This window comes from Branchiostoma belcheri, unplaced genomic scaffold (assembly GCF_001625305.1).
Source record: "Branchiostoma belcheri isolate BF01 breed outbred unplaced genomic scaffold, Haploidv18h27 scaffold31, whole genome shotgun sequence".
Lineage (NCBI taxonomy): Eukaryota > Metazoa > Chordata > Leptocardii > Amphioxiformes > Branchiostomatidae > Branchiostoma > Branchiostoma belcheri.
Window position 1 is genome coordinate 651,132 of NW_017803921.1, and position 24,568 is coordinate 675,699.

At 40.7% G+C, this 24,568-nt stretch overlaps 4 protein-coding genes and 2 non-coding genes across 7 annotated transcripts; 3 read left to right on the plus strand and 3 right to left on the minus strand.

Moving 5' to 3' along the window:
* Nucleotides 1-147: 147 nt before the first annotated feature.
* On the minus strand, nt 148-8,090 carry LOC109474677 (asparagine synthetase [glutamine-hydrolyzing]-like). The gene is made up of 12 exons (XM_019775025.1): nt 7,959-8,090; nt 6,457-6,712; nt 5,976-6,122; nt 5,542-5,632; nt 4,953-5,129; nt 4,666-4,761; nt 4,264-4,391; nt 3,608-3,734; nt 2,917-3,023; nt 2,510-2,610; nt 1,955-2,192; nt 148-1,604 (listed from the first exon to the last, which is right to left on the minus strand). The coding sequence occupies exons 2-12, from the start codon at nt 6,703-6,705 to the stop codon at nt 1,398-1,400; spliced, it is 1,668 nt and encodes a 555-aa protein (XP_019630584.1). The 5' UTR covers nt 6,706-6,712; nt 7,959-8,090; the 3' UTR covers nt 148-1,397.
* A 572-nt stretch (nt 8,091-8,662) lies between these two features.
* Nucleotides 8,663-11,581, minus strand: LOC109474682 (COMM domain-containing protein 4-like). Of its 2 annotated transcripts, XR_002140494.1 has the most exons (3): nt 10,881-11,581; nt 10,578-10,659; nt 8,663-8,867 (listed from the first exon to the last, which is right to left on the minus strand). XR_002140494.1 is itself a non-coding variant. In XM_019775031.1 (2 exons), exons 1-2 carry the CDS (start codon nt 11,474-11,476, stop codon nt 10,653-10,655), a joined length of 603 nt encoding a protein of 200 aa, XP_019630590.1. In that variant the 5' UTR covers nt 11,477-11,581; the 3' UTR covers nt 10,570-10,652. The 2 variants fall into 2 exon arrangements, 1 of the variants encoding a protein (XP_019630590.1); XM_019775031.1 differs by lacking the exon at nt 8,663-8,867 and having other exon boundaries at nt 10,570-10,659.
* A 231-nt stretch (nt 11,582-11,812) lies between these two features.
* Nucleotides 11,813-16,604, plus strand: LOC109474684 (vesicle-trafficking protein SEC22a-like). Its single transcript, XM_019775033.1, has 7 exons — nt 11,813-11,897; nt 12,574-12,797; nt 13,304-13,467; nt 13,821-14,003; nt 14,472-14,587; nt 14,805-14,873; nt 15,381-16,604. Exons 2-7 carry the CDS (start codon nt 12,622-12,624, stop codon nt 15,579-15,581), a joined length of 909 nt encoding a protein of 302 aa, XP_019630592.1. The 5' UTR covers nt 11,813-11,897; nt 12,574-12,621; the 3' UTR covers nt 15,582-16,604.
* Nucleotides 16,605-18,756: 2,152 nt separating this feature from the next.
* Nucleotides 18,757-21,588, plus strand: LOC109474436. Its single transcript, XM_019774730.1, has 5 exons — nt 18,757-19,311; nt 19,521-19,603; nt 19,884-19,966; nt 20,264-21,041; nt 21,583-21,588. The coding sequence occupies exons 3-5, from the start codon at nt 19,899-19,901 to the stop codon at nt 21,586-21,588; spliced, it is 852 nt and encodes a 283-aa protein (XP_019630289.1). The 5' UTR covers nt 18,757-19,311; nt 19,521-19,603; nt 19,884-19,898.
* A 964-nt stretch (nt 21,589-22,552) lies between these two features.
* Trnag-ccc lies at nt 22,553-22,623 on the plus strand. The gene has a single exon. It is a non-coding gene; the product is annotated as a tRNA-Gly (tRNA).
* Nucleotides 22,624-23,629: 1,006 nt separating this feature from the next.
* Trnai-gau lies at nt 23,630-23,703 on the minus strand. Its single transcript has one exon. It is a non-coding gene; the product is annotated as a tRNA-Ile (tRNA).
* Nucleotides 23,704-24,568: the final 865 nt, after the last annotated feature.

Genomic DNA, 24,568 nt, shown 5'->3' on the forward strand with positions numbered 1-24,568 from the left:
TGACACACCAACAAAACTGTTGTCCCTGTCCTTGGTGCTGAATGACACACCAGCAAGATTAGTGTCCCTGTCCCTGAATGACACACCTACAAGACTGTCCTAGGTAACTAATAAGTGGCACACCAACAAATTCTGAAAGAAACAACATGTTGCAGAATGGTATTTAATTCATAAAATAATCAAGGAAAAACTCCCATAAAGTTCATGATGCTTAAACTGTGCTATAGCTGATCCTACTAAGATACATTAGTCTATTGGCTAATTTTATACATGATTGCTATAGACTATATTTTGACAACCTCACCACAAGAATACCATATTTCGTTCAATAAAATAAATATCATGTTTCACAGTTGGCAAACACTGTGGCTACTAGATAGTAAAGTTTGGGACATTTAAAATATAAAGTATTACAAATCTTAAGTGTAAATTTTGGAGGCTGAGAAAAAAAGCCTTCCCGTGATACAAAGGAGCCAGAATGTGACATGAAAAATCACATTACCACAGGACAACGGGTATTATTCACAAGTACCAGTTCTTGTATCTGCCATCTTGCAACAATGAAAACATCCCATATTTGCAGACTTTCCCTTTTGTTGATTTCAGCAATTTGAGGCAAAGCGGTAACTTCAAGAGGTAGGATAGAAGTAGCCAGACACTAAACTGATAGTCAACAACTCACTTTTTAAGATTCCTCTTTTCAATTGAATTGTATTAAATAATAATGTGTACTGTATCTTATTGAGTTACTGCAATATTCCACATTGTCTATAATGTGTGGAGAGTGTGAAAGTTTGTAATTGACATGGACTGACATGTGTTCCACTAAATACTATAAATTATTGTGAAGTATGCTCCTAAACAAAATGTTTCAATCTCAAAGGTGGGCTTCTTATTCATAATTTTTACACATGGAAAACACCAAAAATTTGTGAGCAATGATCACAATAATGTAACGAAAACATGATCCGTATTTCGGTCAATGAGCTGGAATAAAAATACCTTTTTTGGAATCGCTTCCTGAGTGACATTTTAAACTTTGCTTGAATCATCAACAGAAATGAAAAAATTCAATAAACTGTAAAATCAAAAGTAAAAACTGCACATTTGAATTACTTTCCAACTGCCAATTTCTTCCCAAAGTGGACGAAAATATGAGGGAATACAAGAATCACCAATAGTGGAGCAAAAACTTTCAATTGCACAGAATGGTACAACAAACATCCAGAGGCCACAGCCACAGTACAAACTTTTCATGTTTTTACCTGCACGTTTTATATTATTCAAAAACTTAAATTTTTAAAAATTTTTGGTGACATCACTGATTATCAAACCATCATTTCTGGCAAGAAATATATATTGCAGTACTGCAACACACTGCAAGGTGTCTCTTCTCCTTAGGCTGAGGATTCCTTGTAGTGTTTGAGTGTGCGAGCAGAGGGGTCGTTGGTCTTGCTCCACCGCGGCATCCAGTAGTAAGGGATCCACTTGGACTTGCTGGGGAAGTGTTTCTCAAAGATCTGGCGGAAGTAGTAAGCCTCCTTGGTACGTGGAGGGTTAAACGGGAAGGTCTTGGGGGCATCTTCCATCATCTGGTCATTGATCTGTGAGGAAAGGACGAAGAAGAACTTTATTTCCAACTGGCCATCAAGATTCCTAGTATTTTATCATCAAAAACGTTTTTGGCCACACTCTTGAAAATGATGCGGTGGCTATAGATTTGGCCATTTTGAAGACCCAAACAGTACAAGTTGGTTGGCTTAGCAAGTGCCTTAATGCTTACGTATATGGAGAAAGAATCAGGACTGAAAAAAAGCGATCATTATGGCCAGATTGCCATCTTATAGAGGTGGTTGCCTGGGCAAGTTTGACTGTACTACACTTTCCTTACCTGACTTAATGCCACATGTACAATTGACAAAAGACAGCAAGCTTTTTCGAAAGCTTTTCTCACCTGCTCTTCCACGTACTCCTGGAGGGTTTCGTACCACGATTTCTTCACCGACGACACACCGTCGCTGAAGGCCTCTTTTGGGCGCCACAAGATCTCATCGGGCAGGAGGCCCGTTCCGTCAAACGCCTTGCGCAGGGTGTACTTCTCGATCCCGTCCTTGGCTCGCCTGACCTCGGCTGGCAGGGACAGGTAGTAGCCGGTGAACATGTGGTCCAGGAAGGGCACACGCAGCTCCAGGCTGGAACAACAAATCAGAGATTTCAGACTGTATGCATTCAGTACTGTATGCAATTCTCGGCTTCCTGAATTCCCTCTTCTTGATCTAATTCCTGCTGGCTCCTGGCCATGCCAGATTTTGAGACCTTTGAACTCATGTGATTCTGTGTGTCAATCTTCCCCCAACCAAAGTGCTGTCAACCTACTCTGTCCAGACAACACAAACCAACAACTCAGCCACCCAATACAGCAATACAAGTTAGCAGAACTCCTCTTGAAATAAGAGTCTAAGAGATTGGTATATTATTTCTGATTGGTCACTTGTGACCTCTGACCTACCCATGAGCACTTGTTGTTCTGTCCCCCCTCAAGACGTCATACATGTACAGGTCACCTAGTAACCGCCGGCTCTCCGCATCCGCCTCCTCTGCAGACGGAGCCTGGAGATGTAAAAACACTTCATTAACAGGTCATAATCTATATTCAATAGCAGATCTTTACACTCAATAGCAGGTTAACTTATTTCTCTTTTTTCAAGTCTTTGGATGAAACTGCCCAAATAAGATCAATCACATGTGATGTCCAACATAAGGCACATAAATGTAACTGGTGTGGCATTAGCGATGTTTAAGGCTATGGTAATTACATTACATTAATTGTACAAATTGTACAATCCACACATAGATTCAGGATATAAAGTACCGATACGTGTGAAAACAACATGACCAGGGTAAAAACACACCTACCTTGTTGAAGTAGATGTATCCTTGAGCGAGCTCATCAGATCCCTCCCCGGAGAAAATGACGACAGAGTCTGTCTTGGTGCGGATGTACTGGGACACCAGGTACATACCTGGAACAGACAGCCAACATTTACCTCCACAACCCAAAGGGAGCCTGGGTGATTGCTTGGCTAAAATATACAAGCCTCTAGCAGCCCTTCTACTGATGGGCCTCTAGAAGCTTGATGGCCAATCCCTTTTGGGTATTGTCAGACATTTTTCAAAGTTTGAGTCATCAGGAGAATCAGAAATATTTTAATCCTGTTGATTATGCATATGTTCTAACATGAAACAATTATTGTCAGACTGAAAAATGTCTGTCAATAATAATATAACACTAGTTGGAGGCTGTGATGACTGATTTTCATCGTGGTAAAGAATTCTGGGCTCCTATTGGTAGTCCTGGGTCCAATGAGCCAATAAGAATCACAGACAAGTGAGAGCTGCAGTACTACTGACCTACAGATGCCCGGATGGTGGTGATGTCATAACTCTAACATGATAGACTTGTTGTCAGACTGAGAACTGTCTGTTAATATATAGTGTTGGAGACTGTACTGACTAGTTTTCACAGTGGTAAAGAATCCTATTGGTAGTTCTGGGTCCAATAAGCCAATCATGATCACAGACAAGTGAGAGCTGCAGTAGTACTGACCTACAGATGCCCGGATGGTGGTGATGTCATAGCTCTCCAGACTGTAGATGACATCCTCGATGGCCTGGATCCCCTCCTCTGGGGTGAAGGACACTTCGTGGTGCTCACTGCCAATGTACTTCGCAACCTGGAAAATATACAATGAATATTAAAAACCAAAAATGCATCACTGATCAGTCTCTGGAAATTCTGTAGGGTAGATATATTCAAAAGGTGACCAAGGACAGGCCCAGGTGGAAAGAAAAAGTCATGGCCTTATATTCTGCAAGGGATAAGGAGGATAAGTAACTAAGTACGATACATTTAGGATCTGTACTCACTGGTGTGGAGACTATGAAGAGTTGTTCTAGAATACTGTTCTCAAAATGTATGACCAACTTTTACAGAATCAACAAGTAAAAAATCTACCAGTATCTGCAGGCATAGATGCATGTTGTTGATATAGTTTTCTAATCTAGACACTTAAAAGGATGCAGGATAGTAAAATCCATCCATTGTAACATTCACTTGAAAACATGTTTGACTCTAAACAGCATACATGCAGGGCCAGTCTTTTTGGAAAGGAAGCAACTTAGAACATACGAAAGCTACTGGTAAAAAGGCTGGCATCCAGGCTAAACAAAAGGTAAGATAAAGAATAAGAAATCCATCCCTACCGTCCTGGCAGCCTCCACATCAGGACTGCCCTCCATCCCGATGGCATAAGTCTGGACGGGGTAGATGATGCCAGACTTCTTAGCATGCTTCAGCAGGAGTGCAGAGATCAGACTGGAGTCCAGACCACCTGGTTAGCAGACAATGAGTAAAAACATGAAGTTTAGAGCTTTATCAAATCAAATTTAAGATGGAGGTACAATCATTTTAATGGCCTTTCAGGAGCAAATATACAAATGTAGCAAGCTGCCCTAATGACTGTCATACATTATATGTTCGTTTCCATGTCCTGGTCAGTGGGGCAATCTCTACATTGTAGTCAGCCCTTTGTAACAGCTGACGGCCTGTTAAGCAGCCCTGGCTTCAAGTAAATTATAGCAGTCAAAAAATAAAAATCAGTCTACCTGATAGCAAGCAGCCGATCCGACGACCACCAATCAGTCGTTTCTTCACTGCCCCCTCTAACAGACCTCGGATGTTAGCATAAATGTCGTTCTCCTCTGGAAAACAACAACAACCATAGTCAAGACTTAGTAAAGTTGACCACAGCAATAACCTAGTGGGTACAGCATATGCTTTGCAGGATCTCTAAAGCTCTCTAAAACCAAATTTACCCTTCAGCCGGCTAAGGTAGCTGGTTGGCACCAAATTTGGGAAAAGAATACCAAGATTGCAAGAAGTCCAACCTTACCCTGTGGCTTGACGAGAGCATCGTACTTGGGCATGTCTCCGATCTTGTGGAACCTGGCACATTCCCTCAGGGTGACCTTGCCGTTGGGACTAAGGTCGTATGACGCAAAGTGACCAGGTGGGAAGGGTTCAATGTCAACCTCGTGATCATCATGGCCATGGCTCAACCCCATCAACCCTGTAGTCAAAAAAACAAACATTTATTAATTGAGGTATTATATAGTAGGCATTCGTCGGTCTTCAAAGACCATAAAGTAGGGTAGGGAAGTATTTTTTGGGAGGCTGAGCTGTGGGTTTGTGCATCTGTTTGTGTGGAAAGAGAACTAGTAGATTGACAGCATGTGGGTAGAAGATTGACAGGCAGAATGACAGGATGGCAAAAGGTTTGACTCGGGAAATGGGGAGAATGTGAAGTCTCAGAATCTGTCCAGGAGCCAGCAGGAATCAGTGGGGGAACGGAGGATCGCATACTTTCTGGAAGTCTGAAATGTCTGATTTCTTGTCTAGTTATGTTTTACATGGCAAGCGTTTGTTTTACATAGACCACAAACTCCCCAACAACTAACACTTTTATTACAAAAGGCACTCACCCTTAGCCTCCGAGCAGACGGCCAGAAAGCCATCATCCTTCAGCAGGCGGAACATGGGACGCACTCCGTAGGTATCACGCCCAAGGTACACCTGGAACAGAAGCATACAAACACTGAATAAAACCAAGATGGCTGAACATTATGGTGACGTTCTACAACACATCATAGCGCATAACAGGATTGACAGGCATAATAGGAACTGATACTCTCCATAAATGTTCGTTCGTCCCTCCATAAATCGCATAAGCTCAAAATACCCCCTGTATTACTAATGTATATGCAGGTCTGTGTAGGTTTTTTGTAGGTGTGGAGGTTGTCACCAATATGAAAATTTTATGTCCTGATAATAGTTACCGGGTACTGTGCTTTTAATACAGTTTCTAATTGGCCTTAATACTCTTAAAACTTGCGTGCAAGATTTGAAAACTACCCACCCTCTTCTGCTGTGTGTCCAGGAGAATAAAAGCGAAGACTCCGTCCAGGTGTTTGGCAGCGAACTCGATCCCACCGTGCATGTAGAGACTGATGATGGCCTCACCGTCACAGTCTGTCTCATAGTTGAACCCAAACTGCTCAGCTACCTGTGATATTATATTATAGATGATCAGAAAAGACCAGGTGATCAGACATGGCAGACTTTGCCCCCTTACCCATACTGCCGTGCAGTACTTCTTGTGTGGAAGACAGAAAGGGCAGCATTGAGGGATGTATGGCAATGCTGTGTTGTGTGATTTGCAACTGCAGGAACACACACACACAAACAAGCCACAAATGACAGTTCATAGTTAAAAGGTTCATTTCCTTGGCATCAAGGCAGAGGTATGTTCTTTTAAAATTTAACCTCCTTACCTTGGGTACAGTAAAAAAAAAAACAAGGGACATCACAGAGAAAAAGCAGCCAAAAACTGCACTCACCCTTCTGTAGTTGTAGATTTCTCCGTTGTAGCACAGCCATATTTGGGGATATCTGTGGACTCTCATTGGCTGCATGCCGTAGATGTCGCCCACGATGGCCAATCGGTGGAAGCCGAAGCAGCAGTTCTTGAAGTGGTTGATGTTCTCGAGACGGAAACAGTCGGGCCCGCGGTGTCCGATCCTGAGCGCGCTGGCGCACTGCTTGGACACATCCTCATCACTGCCGAATATCGCCCATATACCACACATGTTGCACCTACAGAGTGAAGGTAGAAATCTAGTCAACGTCATACATTCAAATACAGTCAAAATTGTTTGAGACAACCCAGGGGACTGAGGAAAAGCAGTCTTAATAGACAAGTAGTCTTCTTACACAAAAACTAAAGCATGGCGTGAAAACGAAACCTTTGCTTACAATAAATGTAACGGTTAACCTTATTCTCAGTTTACAGAAAAAATTGCATGCCCCATCCTTTTAAATTTAGATACATGTTAATAAATTATCAATGTCACTGAGTTTTTGTAACCACATGTAGAGTGGCATGTCAGGAATTAGGCCAACAAAGGCAACGCCCTCCATTTACCCCCATTCCCACCCTTGGGACACAACATTGAAATATGCATAGAATTTCTTTCATCTTTTGTAACTGTTAATTAAAATGTTTGATTCTCAGCCTAGAGAACTAACTACCAATAACCTATTAACTATCATTAAATGTCATTAACTATTGAATGATGCAATAAGACAAGCTGATGCAACAGTCGGGGTCAGCCAGGGGGCGGGGTCACCAGTAGAACCAGGGCGTGTCAATCAAACTGCTGCTGGAACTGACCTAGCTATGAACCCATAGACTTTACCCACAGACCTTTATCCTACTTCTATGAAGGGATAAGAGGCTCAAGTCTTAACATATCTGTTGTCGGAAAAATAGAAAATTCAGGTTCAAATCGTGCGATTGTGCACCCCTACTGTGACCACGTGTATAGAGAAGTCTTGCTGGACCAAAATAGACCCGGCCGGACATACGTTGTTTTTGTTAGATCGGACGATAGGAAACGTTCAGTTACATCAGCAATATCGTGTCTTATAAACGGGATGTAGATGGTTAAAATCAAACAGTCAAAATTGGACAAAGCTTGTTGTTCACGCTAATGTTTACCAACATGCACTACCCAAAACAAAACAACATCTGTAAATTTGTGGACGTGCGATTGTATTCTTCGAGAAAGGCAAAGAAAACTAATTGCAGTACTAGCAACATTAACGTTAGATAAGTAGGTACATTCTGTTACTTGAACACATATTTTACTAGTAGTTCAGGACAGAAAATTGGGCAAAGCAACATGATGCAACCACACATGCCACATCGGCACATGGCAACTGGCGAGTCCAAACTAGCTGAGAGATTTTACTGGGCCTCAGCACTCTAAACAAGAATATCTCATGCCTAAACTACATCTTTATAATTTTGATAGGATATATTAAAATAGCGTAAAAATACCTGTGATCTTTGCGTTGAAGACAGTAAACGAGAAAACGCCTCCAGAAAAGAACCCTTCTGTCTGTGAAAAGTAGATCAACAAGAGATCTACATACAGGCCACGCTACCGTCTTCCTGATCGGGAATTTAATCCAGTAGCCAATCAGATTCCCGGAATAATAATTACTCCAGCTTCCAGCCAATCAGCGGTCGCAGAAATTGGGGCCTGGCATATCAGCCCCTGTACACGTGATTTGGACCGATCCACTGTAATGTAGGGGTGATGAAAGTAATTTGCGTCAGGCAGTACTTTCACTACTCTCCAAGCAGAGGTTGGTGGGGGAAGATCGTCACCGTTTTATATATGCCTCGTTTTTCACTGACCCAAATAACTTTACAAGTATCACTTTTGTTAGATGGATAGAAAATCTCAAAATTTTATTTTGTACCTTGATTTCTTTCAAGTTGAACTCACTCGACCAACAGCGTAAATGTTTCTGCTAAGGCTTCGTCAATGACAATGTAATGGCCAGTGGGCAGGGTATGATATGGGGTTGAGATAGGCACAAATTACTAGTACTAAAAGTACCATTTGAAAGGACAATAAGACTTGTGTGCATGTATTAAATTCCATCAAGGTCATTATACACAGTCCTTGATTCCATGTTTATTAATAGCAGGAAAATCAGTTACAAAGAAATGCTTATGCTTGTAACTGTTAACGTTATATATAACACTTGTTGGTGCATCAGTTCAAAGCATCAAAACATAATGTAACACATAACATTACATATCTCTGAATTGGCAAATAACAAATCAATTGAGATCCTAGATTTAAGGTATGAAAACTTGCTACCTACTACTCCAGGTCATAAAATATTCATGGTCAAATAATGATTGTTATTACCGTCCTTATAAAGGCTTTGCATTTACAGTCAAACCTGCCCATGCGACCACCTTGTCAAGACGACCTACTGGCCAAATAGACCGGTTTTCTCCGGTCCCGAAAATATTTTCCCATAGGCACAAGCATTAAGCACTCTGCCCAAGTAGACCACCTTCCTGACGCGACCGCGGCCAGCTCGAGTCGGGACCACGCGCGACCAAAACCTTCCCATGACGACCCCATCATTTTTAAAAGTGTGTCTATATCGATTTTTGATAAAAACTTGCGGGGATTTATGGGGAGAATCGGCCTGTTTACGTTGTGTTTTGCCCGGCCGAGCGATTCAAGATGGCGCCGGGGTCACCATGTTGGGTCATTGGAACAGACTACTGTAATATGGGTGAAAACTTGACGTGCGGTTTGATTCTACTGTACAATCTACCGTACAAAATGTAAATATATTTGTCGCCGACAATGTTTGAATAAAACAAAATGATATTTACTAATATTGACTTGAGGGCGTAAAGTTTTTGGAGTTTAAGGTGTTTTTATTCTTTATTCAACTAGCTGCTCACCCATGATGCTGGTGAAATATCCCAAGTGGAGAATCTTGTAAACAAGTCACACAAGCTTCGAGAAAGATCGGTACCAAAGAAGCGTCTCGGAAAATTACAAACGTCGGGACGTCATAATTAACTTGAAGAAAAAGTCTGGTCGACAACTGGTCTGGTGAACGATTCATACAGACCGTGGGGATTTTAACAATTTCAAGCCGCTGCATGCTGGGTTGCACGCCATGCCGCTGCACGCCGCTGCATGTGCAGGGCCGCAGACGAGCTTTAAGTTTAATACAGCGAAGCCCGGCGTCTTCGCCCTAGGATGGGAGCGTAATGGAATCCAGGGTGACATCGAGAAAGTTCTACAGACACTGTAGCCTTTAACAGTAACGTTCAATTGTATTTTTTGCCGTAAAAGTTGACTCGCAAAAATGTGACGCCATTTTCTTTCACTACGCCTGGTTCCCAAATTTCCGATTCGTCTTAGTCGTAGCACGTGCTAGCACGCTACTGGGGCTTTTACATTTTCAGTAGTACAAATGACGGTAAACTTTTGATTGTATTTCAACCTCGGAATTAAGCAGATTTATGCCTCATTTCTCGTAATTTGTAACTCGTTTGTGAAGTTGGCCGCCGGGGCGCCATTTTGATTGTTGTTGTCTGCACGCTTGGGTGACGCAGAATTTTGTAACTCGTCTCATTGTTTTCGAAAAAGTCCCGTAGTAGCACAAAATGAACGCCTTATCGTTTCTGTTAAAACCTCTAAATCGTAATGTAGGCTAAATTTTATAAACACCCAAGTGTAGATACTAGTAAAATAAGCTGTGAAATTTCAAAGCTTTTTACTGTGGTACATGATTGTATAAAAATCAAATACATGTAACTATGCAATAAATATTTTATTTCTGGAAGTACATCAGTGTTTTGCTTGTTCATGTGTCAACCACTAGTACTATACTTTTGTGTGCATGTTGTAGTCAAGAAAGGATGAGTAAAAATATACATGTACTAAAGTACTTTGATGATGATGCAATAATGGTTTATAATACATAATACTAGTAATATGATAATACTTGTAAACTGCCATATCTTTGTGATGTCTTGGTCGTTGGTCTGATTTTCTTCAAATAGACCACCTGCTCAAGTAGGCCAAATTTGAGTGGTCCCCTGGGTGGTCTACTTGGCCAGGTTTGACTGTACAATGTTATACCATGGAGCTATAATAGCACAAGTATCAGTTTTCACAAAACTAGTTTCAGTCAATGCACCAGGTTACAAGGGGGCCCGCAAGCCCTTTTCCGTAGAGCGTAATCGGCCGTTTTAATTCTACGTAGAGCGTAGGCGGACTGCTCTAATATTTTTGTGTAGAGCGTATCCGGCATTTTAAATTCTACGTAATGCGTTGTAGCCACTTGGAATTTATCGTAAAGCGTAATCGAGAGGTTTCCGAATTCAGCGTAGAGCGTTGTCGGGACCCCCCCTTGCAGGCCCTCTTACAAGGCCAGTCCCTCCATAACTTGGTGTGCCTGCTTCAGTTCGCTCAGAAACAACCTGAACTTGTCGGCTGTCATGGTGAAGGAATGTGGCACCACGTTTCCCGTGTCCGGGTTTCGAACCCTTAACCTTAGCTGGACCATCGGTTCCTGCACATCCTGCAGTTCGCTCGAACTCAAGATGTAGTCCACCCTCCACTCTGCAGACTCAAGTTGGGAAAGTTTGAGACTTTGTCGCATGAACTGTGCCTGTAGGTTGCCCAGGTTGTCCGCGTAGGTCTTGCAAAGCGAGCTGGAATGCTCCTTCGGTAGACCAAGCTGTTGCAGCTCGTTGCTCAAAGAGTCGCCGTCAACTTGGTACTTAGCTGCACTGCACAAGATGAAAGACAGTGCAGCAATGCTGGCTTTCACATCCCCTGCCTCATACTTTGCATCTGCAGTCAGCTTGTGGACTTTGTCATAGTCTATGGACTGTCCCAACAGATCTTTGACCACTTGGACACAAAGGAGCTTCATTTTCACAGAGGTGAGTTTGGAGAGGATGCTGATTTCGGCCAGGACCCAGTCTGGACAGTCCAGATCCCCACAGAATCGGAACCTCATCCTGAATGGTGAAGTTTTGGCGCTTTTTCTTCAGAAGATGTCTTGGAGACTTTTTGTGTGCATGCAGTTCAGATCAGGAAGTCACCACTGCAATCATGTGATGTCGACCTGACCATTACAAATTCGGTACGTGTAAAAACTAATGCTTTTATTCAAAACCACTTTATAGCATAGTAAATCATACCACAATTTGTTAGAAATAATTGCTTTATTTATTTATTACCTATTTGATTCCTTTTAGTTCTCGAATATTATAGAAATTACTGAATGTTATTCACTAAATGTCACCCCCAAAATAAAGAGTAGAATCTTCCAACCTGGGCGCTAGTGCGCTTGCTCAGTACACGCGGCCAATATGGCGGATGGATTGAAAAAAGTTTGACGCGTTGATTATTTTCGTGGTTTTTAAGCGGATTTCCAGGTAAAATTTACGGTATATTCAGCATTTTGTGATAGCAGAAGCAAGACTGGCCTAGCCTGATCAGGCACACGTAAAATGTTGTGAAATTTTCTTTAAGAATGCTTGTTAAATGATCAATATTCATTCGAAAATATTGGACTTTTATTTCTACCTGTTTGCATATATTTTACTGGTTCAATTTCATTACTTTATCTGCTAAATATCTTCGCGATTTTAGCTTTAATATCTTGATATTGATGGTTCTAAGCTAAGTATGATTATTCGTCAGCTTGCGATCCAACGCTTTTCTTTTGTTTGGTTGTTGTCTGAAAGAGGGGCGTGGCTTTCCTCTGCTTTGTTTTCACCAGATCAAAATTACAAAAGACAACAATGAATGCAATATTTGAATTGCTTTTGATGGAAATTCCTTGTTCAACAATGTTGCATAAGCTAGCTAAAGATTAGCGTTGTTCCCCATGACCGTTTGTACATGTAATTGCAAACTATACTAGTACAGTGTAGTTATCTGAACTTGGTAGTATCATATTCATAATTTTGTCCTTGTAGAACAACGATCAGGATAACATAGGCCATATATAAGGGTTAATAATTCACTGATTACTCAATACTTATTATTATCATTATTTGATAATTATTTACTTAATAATTAAGACTGATTTTTACCCTTCTCCTTTAGGTAGTGTAGCATCCTGTCCTCTGTTTGGGTCTGTTTTTACCGAAAACGATGGTGATCTCAGCAACAATATACCGGTGGCGAGATGGCCTTCCCCTCTCTGCTTCTACAGACTTCGACCCCAGCCCAGACCTGCAAAACTGCAAGAAAACGGCCAAGATTCTGTCCAAGAAGCTCCATCAGTTTCCAGACAGGTGCACAGCAAAGATAGATGGTTACTGTATATAGTAAGTATGAACTTTTGGAATCTTTGTTGTTTTCAGGGAGTGTTTCAGTTCTGTAGAAACTAAGCCTGACTACATCATGATTCTACCAGCCCTTCCACTGGTCAGGCCCCTAGGAGGAGGGGGTCCAATCAGCCCCCCGATAGCAAGAGATTGTATACTAACCGTGGCTATGTAACGTTAGAAACAGTCCTGGGAACATACAGCTGAATATACAAGCATTAAAGTAAACATGCTGTAAAACAATGCTGTACTCATGTACTGTAGTGTGTCTTATAAGTGTAAGTATTGTAAATTGAAAATGTGAAACTTGAACCCAATTCAACTTAGTTTTCTTTGTTTCACAACTGTAAGAAAACTGTTGAATTAACTTTCATGAACTTGAAGTATGTTGAATTGACTTACCAACCAGACGAAACTACTACATGTACTCCAAAAAGCAGTTACACAAGCTAAAAAGAAACTACATGCATTTAACAGATGTTGAACTTGACTTTTCTGTTTCCCAGCTTCATCTCGTCACCCACGGTGACATACTTGACCTTGTGTCACCACGACTACCCCGCTGTGCTGGCCTTCTGTTTCCTGGACGAGCTACAGAAGGAGTTCATCGTGACCTATGACCCTGAGAAAGTGGAGAAGGCCGTTAGACCATTCTCCTTCATCGAGTTTGGTGAGTCTATGAGGCCTTGGTGTAACCTCATCAATATGAATGAATTTTATTGGGTGAACAGTCCATTTAACTGTCACTGTAAATAGCTTTTGAAAAACCTCTTTCATAGATATTAGAAGGCATAACCACACACGATTACACAAACATTTACACGCATTTTGCGTGAGAAGTGAACGTGATTTACATCAGAGGTGCGCAGCTTTTGCACAGCTTTTGTACACATTGTAATTGACAAATGCATGGCTTTAAATTGCATTTTGCACAACAACCTTTTGCACGCATGCAGATAGGAAGATAATCAAGATCTGTACTGTAGCTGCTTCTAACGATATTTCAACATCCTCTCAATGCAGACAACAGTATACAGAAGACGAAGCAGAGGTACAACAACCCCAGAACCCTGACCACCAGGATGAACCTGACAGCCATGAGTCAGGAGGTGAAGTTGAGACCTCCCCACCACATCCACCCTGCAGAACTGGGGCCATTTGTACCTGACACACCTCCACAACACAACCATGTACACAAGCACAACGGTAGGTGTCACTGTCAGTGCTAGGGCTGTGTACCGGTATGCAATACCGCCACCGATACTGTACCAAACAAATTGATTAGGTACTGGTCCAAAATACCTATTCCCTCAGTACTGGGGACTGTACCTGTATGGAGTTTCATTAATTTTATGCTTATTTGTGGCCTAAAAAGGGTCCCAGAGACAGGAGAGTGTGTTCTTGTTTCAGACTGACAGTGTTAAGTTAACCCTGAAAGACCTGTTGTATATTAGGTATACTTTCCATCCTAATTTTTCATCAGGTTGGTAGAACCTAGGATATTGGAGTTTTAAAGTGTCAGATGTTAAAGACACTAGAACATTTAGGTGTTATAGGGCTAAAGAATTTTAACATACTTGGACTTTGTTATTGACTGACCCCAACTGTCAATCATAATTAGCAGCTCAGCCAATGAGGTTTGAAGATTGAGTTTTCTACATTCACTCTTCCCAGGCCCCAGAAGAAGGCTGATGCCGATTGGCTGGCTGGGGTTCCTGTCCCTGGTGCTGAACATCCTGTGTGGAGCCCTCAACCTGGCCAGGGGTATTCACATCATCAATGATGTGGACGTGAGTTTGCTAATTAACTCATCAGGTTAATTAACTAGCTTTTAAGTTGCATCTGACTAAATGAATGACACAATGAATGAAACTTTGGGAGCATTTACTGTAAAGTTGTGCTGTGTTTCATATAACAATGTCTACTAGTACTACGTTGAAAAGACATAAGAGTATTTTTGTATCACATGGTTCATACGTTTTGTATAATTCTTCTCTTCCTCCACAGAATGTCAGTGATTATGACAACTACGCAATAGCCAACTTTTGGATAGCATGTGGACTGTGTTTCATACAGGTAAGGGCTGGTCATTTACTTTCATCAAAAGTAGACATCTTTGTGAATCCTTTATTGAAGATGGCCTAGATTCAACTCTGAATCTGTGGTTGTCATTTAAGTGTCTGTAATGTAACAGATTACGACATCAGGGCTCAAAATACATGTACCACCTATGCATACGCAGGTTAGTGCAGGTGAAATTGGAGCTGTGCAGGTATTTCTGATCTTTACCTGCACCTAACCTGCACTGGTCCATGTAACAATAGGTGTATGTGATTTTGATTGCTGCATTGACCATTACCACCTATGAAGTACAAAGAAATAATGGCAATGGTTTCTGAACACTGTGATCTACAGTTTCTAAATTTGAGTGGTGTAGGTAAAAGTTATCTGGTGCAGGTAATCATACCTGCACCAGTGTAGGTATGCAGAAAAGCATTTCAAGCCCTGAACATTGTAGCTCCAGAAGCAACATAAGAAAATACAGTACCTTCAATCATGATTTGATTTTCAATCCTCCTGCAGTGCTACCTGCTGTTGTTCAACATGGTCTGGCGGAACATCGCAGCCTTCTTGTCGTGTGTTGGTGTGTTCCTGTGTAACCTACAGCTGATGGAACTACGGAACATGTACCAGATAGCGTTCCACGTGGCCGTGTCTGTCTTTGCAGTGTCACAGATAATGTTGAGAAAAACACGAGAAAAACCACCGGACTATGATGTGTAGAAATGGGAATTTTATACATAGTTTTTATCCCTATGAAACTTAAATGTATTGTTTGTCCTTTTTGAAATCAATTTTAAGTGAAGCTTTATTCGAATTATGGTATTTAGGGACAGAAACTTTTTTTTCAGTTAGTTATAGAATCCTCTCTATACTTTCTTTTGTAAAACATTCCCTTTTTAGAATACATGTAACGTTAACATCACATGTATTACCTGTAATCTAAAGATGATTTCCCTTTTAGTTTATTCTCTCCCAAACTTTTTTCATACTGTTCATTTTTGCAATCATCATCAAAATTATATCATGTGGTCGTGTAGGGATCAAGTCAACATACTGTATATAACTGTTAACATTGTACAGTAGTTTGGTGACCATGGTGAGTTAGTGTGTAAGTCTGTAGTCTTAGTAAAGTTAACGTTAGATGTTGAAATCAAGAAACCAAAATTTTGCAACTTGCAATCATGTCATCCTGGAGAATATTTTGGATGGTGAAATTTTAACTAATATTTTGTAAGGCTTTTTAAAACATGATACCATATGTAAAAAGATCCTTATTTGCTGTACAGATATATTTATTTTTGCTATAATTTTATAAAAATGTGCATTGTTATGAAAGAATTCAGAAGAGTGTTGACAGCTTTGAGAATCTCGGTAGTAAGAACTTGTAACCAAAGTATGATACATTGTAGCTTGTCAACATGCCTATCTTTATGTATCATCATTTTATAAGTTTCTAAATAATTTTCTCATGTCAAAAATGAAAGAAAAAAATAGAATATTCGTCAGTAAGTCTTATCAACTTGGTTGGTATTTTATGACGACTTGAACGTTAACGGACCCGTTACAGTTTTAACTTTTAGATTTGACAAATTTCTATATTATGTACTTGAGGTGTAATAAATATCCTGCTGCTGTTAGAGCTAGTACAGGACCCATTTGGCCAGATGTAACGCAGAAAAAATGAACATAAATTGAGGTATGACATGTCTACGAAGGCATTTCATAGTTGTTCACATTAGAATAAAACTATGAACATCTGCATTAGTGCGTGAGTTTCTTCTATTTCGCAGCATCAAAATATTGTTTGTGTGTGTTTAAGTAGCTTTAAAACCATACAGCATGATTCTCGGGTAAAATCAGTCAGATTTGCGAGCAGAAATTATCTGATAACCAAACAGAAAACTGCACTAAAAAGGCCAGTGACGACCAGGTTGTGCCATCACTTGGAGTGTACGATAATTTTGTAGGTAAGATTATATTATTCAGTATTGTTGAAGAAACTTTTAGACAACGATGTCCGACATACAAAAAGCTGAAGGTATTTCATATAATTCTGTTTTTATTTTATGAACCTCTTCAATTTTTTAAGAAAATAACTTTTTATTTATTGAATTATTTGTACTCCCCTTTTGACACAAATGGTACTGCCCACTGGTGCCGCCATCTTGGACGAAAGAAAAGTTTTGTCACTGCAGTTGCTGAACTGTCGTCAACAGGGTTTTGTGTCTAAGATTTACTTAAATCTGCCGAAAATCTTTCCGCAGAGGATATTCTACAGTCAAGATTAAGAAACTGTTCTGCATTTTCATCACAAACTTGTCTAATGCATTTCTTCAATGGTTAAAATCTCCGACTGTCGTCTGCAGACGAATTTTTTGGCGCGAAATAACATGCGCTGTTGAACAGAACACCGTGACATTTGGAGATCTCCGTGATTTCAGGCTTTACTCGATATTTTCAATCAAAAGACGAAGACATGGAGAATTCTACTGCTGGGAAAAGAAAACTGAGAAAACGTGCACAGAAACGGCCTTTGGGAGGTGAGTGACTTTTGCGTTGAATTCAGGTCTACATGTCATTGCTCAATATTTTATTGGTAACGTTATATTCAACCGTTATAAAGCGTTAACATGATGAAGTCATTTTGTCACCAGACAGAGATGCAGCAATATAAAGGCTTTAGAAAATGTCGTATTTTGTGTCTCACAGATAATGAAGAAAATGGCAGGTGTACGAAGAAAAGAACTGGCATTGACCCCAAAATCTTGCTCTACCTCTCCTGATGTGGAACAAGTAAAAGCAGGAAGACAAAAAGGAAGGCATCAACAAGAAACAACAAGAAAGTGTGCCGCGAGGAAAACGATGTTGAAATCACAAGGGAAAACACACAGGGTTTACAAAATATACCTAATGACAAAGAAAAGTTCACGATTAAGTATGACGCAGAGATTGACAAAAACTGCATTGATGGTAACATTTTATCTGACAAAATACAGACACCACCACTTCAGTGACCAACATCCAAAAATCGTCTTCTGTTCCAAAAAGGGGAAGAGTCTGCATCACCGTCTAACACCCAACAAACAAAGTACGTACCAAGGTTTGGTAAAAAGAGAAAGAGGGGGTTAGAGGAGATGCAGGCAGCTGATCCTAAAGAAGAGGAACAATCAGACTCGGCTACAAAATGTTGACACTGTTCCAACTTTACCAACTGATGACAACAATCTAGTGCAGAAACATGAAGATGTAGCAATGATATCAACAGTGGTTAGTGAGGAAAAGAAGACATCAGAAGATGGGGTAATGATAGAATCGACAGAAGTTGACACAGTGGAAACCATGTCAACTGAAGGTACCACATGTAACGTAACTGGTCTTAGCACCAGTCTAGAGCAGGAACAAAAAGACAAAGCCAACACTGGTAACATTATAGATGAAGAAAAAGATTCTGTGTCAGAAAGTATGATTGTAAATAGCACTGCAAGTACATGTGACACTTCCAATCAGCATGCAAGTGGAGATACTATTGTGCCAAGTACTGGGCAAACAAATGACAGTGAAACAGAAATTATGGTAACTGACACAGCACCAAGACAAGATGAAATCAAGACTGCCAAGGAAGACGAGGCTTGTTCTAACAACAATAAATGTGGAGACAGCATTATGTCAAGTACCGGACAAGCAAATAGGAGTGAACCAGAAACCACGGCAGTCATAAAACCACAAGAAGAAGATAACATTGCCATGGAAGAAGAAGCATGTTGTCTTCCTGACAATCTATCCTCTCAAAACAGCAAGCCACAAACAGTTGAAGGATTGGGTGATGACGTTTCAGTACCACTGACAGAACCTGGCAAGGAGAAAGTTGCCAAAGTAGAGCATGAAATGTGTTCTAGTCCAGTGGAAGAGGTGGCCAGAGATGTTCTGTCAACAATCATTGAGAAAATTGTCACTCAAGAGGCTGCAACCTGTAGCAGTTATAACTCGTCTACTCAAGTAACAGTGTCCACTGCGTCACAAGGGAAGGAAGAACAATCAGAGGGAAGGCCTGAAGGTGATAATAATGAGAAGAAAGTTGTGCAAAAAGCTGATGATTCAGATACTTGTGATGCACAAGTGACAACTCAAGAAACAGTGTCTGCCAAGTCACAAGGAAAGGAACAAGTAAGACCAGCGGGAGGAACTGGAACTGATACTATTAAGACCACAGATGGACAAACAGATGATGATCCAGCTGCATCTGCTTCTGATGCACAAGTAGCAACTCAAGAAGCAGTTTTTGCTGAGTTACATGGAGAGGAAGAAAGATCCAATGGAGGAGGTGATGATTGTGGGAAAAAGGTAGAGCAAAGGGATGGTGATAGTCCAGCTACAACCGCTTCTGTTGCACAACAAACAAGGAAAACAGATGAAGAAAGAACTGGCCAAAATTCCCTACAACAAAGTACAGGTATTATGGTGGTGAACAATACAAGTTTAATTTTTAATTTTTTTTTTGTAATCCTCAATGTATGTTCCATACTGATATATTCTGTTTTAGCAAGAATCATCAACTTTTTCTGTTTGTCCCATTTGTGGAGAATAAAAATGTTCAGTTTGATACAAGGCAAGGTAAGTTTAATGTGAAAGCATTCAATGACAGTTCTATTTCCTTCTCAGCCAATGAGCAGAAAGATTCCCACCTCACAAACAATTCCAGTGAGGACAAAACGAGTGAAGGCCTGGATCAGGAAGATTCACAGGTTAAACTTTTCTACTCATCATAAGATCAGATCAATATGAAAAGCATTTGATATGAAGAAGATTTGAAACTTATCACAGCTTAGACATTTAAGGCATTGCAAATGTTTCATACATTCACTGAGCAGCTACATGTACATACTATGAGACTTCATTTGCCAGTAACAAGTAACTTTTTTATGTGTGCTTATAATATTTTCAGAGTATGGCAGATGACTGTTGGTCCATTGTTAATTCCTGTATTGCTAAAACCTAATAAAGTATGCCTTTTCTTGTTCTTAGGGCCTGGATAACTTCATGGACTCCCTGTCCTCATCACAGCTGTACCAGATGGAACAGGAGGCACTCACCACAGCTCAACACATGTCAGTATATCAACCGTCTTCACTTAGAGTCATTTCACTGTTCCTAGTAACACACAAAATAACGTGGAAGAGGGAACATTTTACTGCATATGATACCAATGGAGTAGATGCTGGCACACAAAATGAAGGAGGTGGGGGACACTTTTCTGTACTGTATCCCAAGAGGACATAATGTTATGTCAAACAAAATTGAGATGATATCAGGCTAGTTAGAACACGGGTTTGATGACTTAGCTACAACTCAAATTGAAAGCTAAAGTGATTTTTTTTCCCATATATGTTTCTTCCAATATGCAGAAATGCTCTCCCAGCTAGACAGGCACCAGATGAAGGTGCAAGAAAGGCCATCCTGGGCCTGACCACTGATCTGGCTTGTCTCAACAGAAGCGTGATGTCCGTGTGGAGAGAATTCAACACAGTGCAAAAGAAGAGACTAGCTCGAAAGAAAGAACAGGCGGCCAAAGCATCTAGGCCTCCACCTAACGCTTTCCGCACTGATGGTATCACGTCACAATCTGTAAAGATTCCTCAACAGGGAAGTAACATTCACCACCAAGTCCTGCAGCAGAACCCAAGCCCAATGAAGATGGGAAAAGACAAAAAACAACCTTCATCAAGAGGTCCTCCTAATGTTTTGTCTACTGACAATATTAGGCGACAGCACGTACAGAGTGGACAACAGCAAAACCCCAATGTCATGAAGATAAGAAACGACAAGAAAGTTGCCTTCAACAAACTTGATCAGCAGAAGAAAATGGATCAGCATAAAATCAGACCAACGTCTTTACAATCCATGAAGAACCGTCAGCAGGGAAGACTGCTCCCAATGCCAAAGCCAGGGACTTCTTCCAAGAACCTGACAACGAGTAAGCTCCCTTTTCAGGGCACCACCTCACTGAGGCAACCAGGTGGCATATCAGGACTGTACCAACCCAACAGTTCTTCCAGGGGGTACCAGCATGTTCTGCCTAACGGAAAACCCCAGAATGGTTTAGCTTCAACTAAGGGGAGCTCTACCAATTCTTTCAACTTCACTCCAACTAAACCGGCACAGGCTGGCAGGTCTTTGAAAATGGTTGGACAGCAAGCAGCACCACCCAGCAGAATTGAAGGGAGTCACAATCTCATGTCTTGCCCTTCTGTAAACTATAGAACCTACGCCAGGTAGTTACGTAACCGTATATCCTGAAATGTTCACGTATGGTTTATATTTGCAAATTTTTGGTGAGATCTCACTGCAAACTCATCAGAGCACGAACATGGGCTTTGTGTTGAATAGTGTTGCGTTACTATGATTTCATTGTGTTTCAAGCCCATCTTCAAATCAAAAACACCATACCAATTTCCCTCCTACAGTACCGTACACCATAATCAAGTCCCCACATGTTTTATCTTTCATCAATCTACAGTATACTGGTAAGATTAGGTATAATATACTAGGATTTGGTAACCCCTATGTTCTCAATCTCTGGGATGCATGTTGTGCTTCCTCACTAGAATTTCAATTTTTAATCCTTAAATTAGAATTTCTTAATCCTCTTCAGCAGATGTTACATTTGCTTTATTGAACTTTATCTATTTGGATTGAGGACTTTGGATTTTGTTCATCCCCGTAGTCTTAATCTATGAGATGTATGTTGTGCATCCTCATTGGAATTTCTAATCTTGTTGTTATTCCTCTCTAGCAGATGTCACATTCGCTTTATTGACGTTACCTATTAGTATAGGCATAATGTTAGGTTGTCAATGTTCATAAGATAATATTTGAAAGGGCCTGGGCAATGATACAGAAATGTTTGAATGCAATTAAGGAAATTATTCTAAAGATTTTTCCATTGTCAAGTTAATGTTTCCTCATGATCGGGAACCTTTTGAGAATGTGAGGGGCTGTGTCAAAAGTTCTGAGACGATGAAGCTTGTCTTCGAAACAATGCATTGTCTATCTAAATGAATGCTAAATGTGAGTGCAAAATAATTCAAATATTTCTAATACACATGTATTCCCTTTTTACCCCCCTATGATGATACCATTTTGAAATTTACAATAGTTATCTGCACGTGTCCAGGTGCCATTTCTGATTGTTAGTTCCTTCACTGTTGGAAGTGATGTTTAAGGTTGTTTGACACATGGGATAGTCATTAGAGATAATTGCCTCATAGTTGGACGCCAGAGACTTTCAAATGTTGAGTTACATGTTTTCTGACGGTTCCTTCCTGTTCCTGTTTATCCAATATACCATGAACACCTGGAGATGCATCCGAAGTTTCAAATTCAATACATGTACTGATTTTCTGTTGAAGTTGTCACAAGTTGTGTGTGAATTTTCACGTTTAAAAGGCCTGGGGGAAAGGTCTGTGTGGGGTAACAATCGATCCCATTTGACAGAGATATGTATATAAAATAAAGGATGTTTATGCTATTCCTATGAGCTACATGTATGTATGTTTCTGTCCATGACTATTGTTTCCCCTGGTTGGTACCCCCGGTAAGTCACTAGTCATCATGGCAGGCCTACTACTATATGCAGCTCTCAAGATTTCAGAAGATCATTATTTTTTTGGAATATAGAAACTTGAATTCGCGGAGCGCCGCTGGTGTAGTGGTATCATGCAAGATTCCCATTCTTGCGACCCGGGTTCGATTCCCGGGCGGCGCATTTCTTTTCTCCTTCATGTGTATCCTTTATTTGTAGACGCATTTTGGACATTTTAGAACCCCACATTTTTTTCTAGTTGCGTGGGCAGCCTTTTTAAAGAAGCATCTCTTGTTCCTGCAAATGACTTTATCTTCTTATATAGTTGACGCCACTTTTAATACTACTGCAACCGCCGGAATGCGGAAAACATGTTGGAAAACGATTCTACAACGTTTTAATCACTCAGATGTCGGAACAAAACACACCCTTTTCTATCACAATTTTTTCACACCCACCAATGATGAATCTACCTTTCATTGCGTCCAAATTTCTTTGACGTCCGTTTCCTGGATATCTTTAATCAATTACTTGCAGAAACGACGGCCTCCGCTTGAGTCGAATCCATTTATCAAGCCCGCAGCCGATGGTCTTTCGGATGGTATTTACTATCTCGTTAGCGAGTGTTTTATAAACATTCACCTGTCAGAGACAGTGTTGGATGATTTATAGCACACCGTAATGAGTTTAGAGACTATCAAAGTTTGACATTTTCACTTATCGAATTACCCTTTATGTCTTACTGGTCTTTTGCCAAAAGTACGCGTGCCAAAAGTAAGCATTCTGCTTTGTCACAGTGTATCTACTAGAATTCTAATACCCTAGCTTGTGTCACATCTCATAGCGACTTCTTGACAACTCAAACTCTTCCGCTGGATAAATACGGACTCGGAGGTTTTCGAGACGATCTATCGTGCCTCATGTTTGAGATTTGAGAAGAAGAAAACAAATATTTGTTTATTTGAATTTACCACAAACAAATATACATTACTTGGCATGTAAGTAGAAGGGAGGGCAAAACAGGTGTATAGCCACCTTTACAAGTTGTCCTCCCAAACACTACAATATAAATACAGAACAATTTCAATCAAACAAAATATAGATGCCTGTACGCGCCCGTTGCTTTACATATATCAGGCAAAATAGAGTATCAGAGATGTCGGTTATGTTTGACAAAATTACAGAGGTTTGGCCAGCACGGGGGTCGAACCCGCGACCTTCGCGTTATCAGCACGACGCTCTAACCAACTGAGCTAACCGGCCTGCACCTGTTACCAGAAAGTCAGGAGGCTGTCCTAAAAACCATTTGATGTTTATCAGGCTTCAAACCAAGGGCATACATAAGTTCCGCGGTAACTCGAGTGTTTCCTGGTCTATTTTGAGTTCCAACAACACATCATACGAATAATAGTGAATCATCAAAAAAATGTTGCTTGTCTGTTTATTTCAGCTTTGTTGGGGACCGGGACTGCCATCACTGATTGCCTTATTTTCAAGCAAGTTCTTCCTACAATTAACTGTGAATGAATCGATTTTCTCATTTGTGGTCCTAAGTTGATTATGATTATTCTACATTCTACAACATCAACGAAGAGAACCTTTATGGGGTGATAATTACGCTAAATTACATCTGGTATATGTTATTCGGAAATAGCCTGGGTACCATCCGGATTTTCGCTACGCAACGCTCGAAAAAATCACGAGCGTTGCGTAGCGAAAATCCGGATGGTACCCAGGCTAATTCGGAAAATGAAAGCCCTGTTTAAAATCAATGTTGAATTCCGACACGGGACAGAAACAAAGATGAAAGCTAATTTGGCCAGGGAACCCGCGACCTTCAAACTTTAAGCACAAGTCCATGCGGGGGTTGGCGCTATGGTATTGGACCTTGGTTTTGTCAGCAGCACAGGTTCAATTTGCAGACAAACGAACTTGACCTTTACCCGTCTGAGCTAACTGGAGGGCAAAGTCTCGTCTGCTTGTGAGTCAAGTTCGTTTAAGGACACGACACATTGCGCTACCACCCACGAAATGCCTGGTCAGTCGCCATGATTCTAAGACTTAAGACGTTTGAACAAGGTAAAATCGAGACCCCCTTTTGTTAATTCGGTGCTTATGAAACCCGTTT

Bases quoted from the DNA above. Each gene is read 5' to 3' on its own strand.
- LOC109474677 (XM_019775025.1), bottom strand. From the start codon at position 6,705: ATGTGTGGTATATGGGCGATATTCGGCAGTGATGAGGATGTGTCCAAG. The intron at 3,735-4,263 runs GTAGGGATGGAT...TATATTTTCCAG, and splicing joins ATGTGGAGGCTGCCAGGACG to GTTGCGAAGTACATTGGCAG. The intron at 1,605-1,954 runs GTGAGAAAAGCT...CTTTCCTCACAG, and splicing joins AGGAGTACGTGGAAGAGCAG to ATCAATGACCAGATGATGGA.
- LOC109474682 (XM_019775031.1), bottom strand. From the start codon at position 11,476: ATGAGGTTCCGATTCTGTGGGGATCTGGACTGTCCAGACTGGGTCCTG.
- LOC109474684 (XM_019775033.1), top strand. From the start codon at position 12,622: ATGGTGATCTCAGCAACAATATACCGGTGGCGAGATGGCCTTCCCCTC. The intron at 12,798-13,303 runs GTAAGTATGAAC...TCTGTTTCCCAG, and splicing joins ATAGATGGTTACTGTATATA to CTTCATCTCGTCACCCACGG. The intron at 13,468-13,820 runs GTGAGTCTATGA...CTCTCAATGCAG, and splicing joins ATTCTCCTTCATCGAGTTTG to ACAACAGTATACAGAAGACG.
- LOC109474436 (XM_019774730.1), top strand. From the start codon at position 19,899: ATGGACTCCCTGTCCTCATCACAGCTGTACCAGATGGAACAGGAGGCA. The intron at 19,967-20,263 runs GTCAGTATATCA...TCCAATATGCAG, and splicing joins CTCACCACAGCTCAACACAT to AAATGCTCTCCCAGCTAGAC.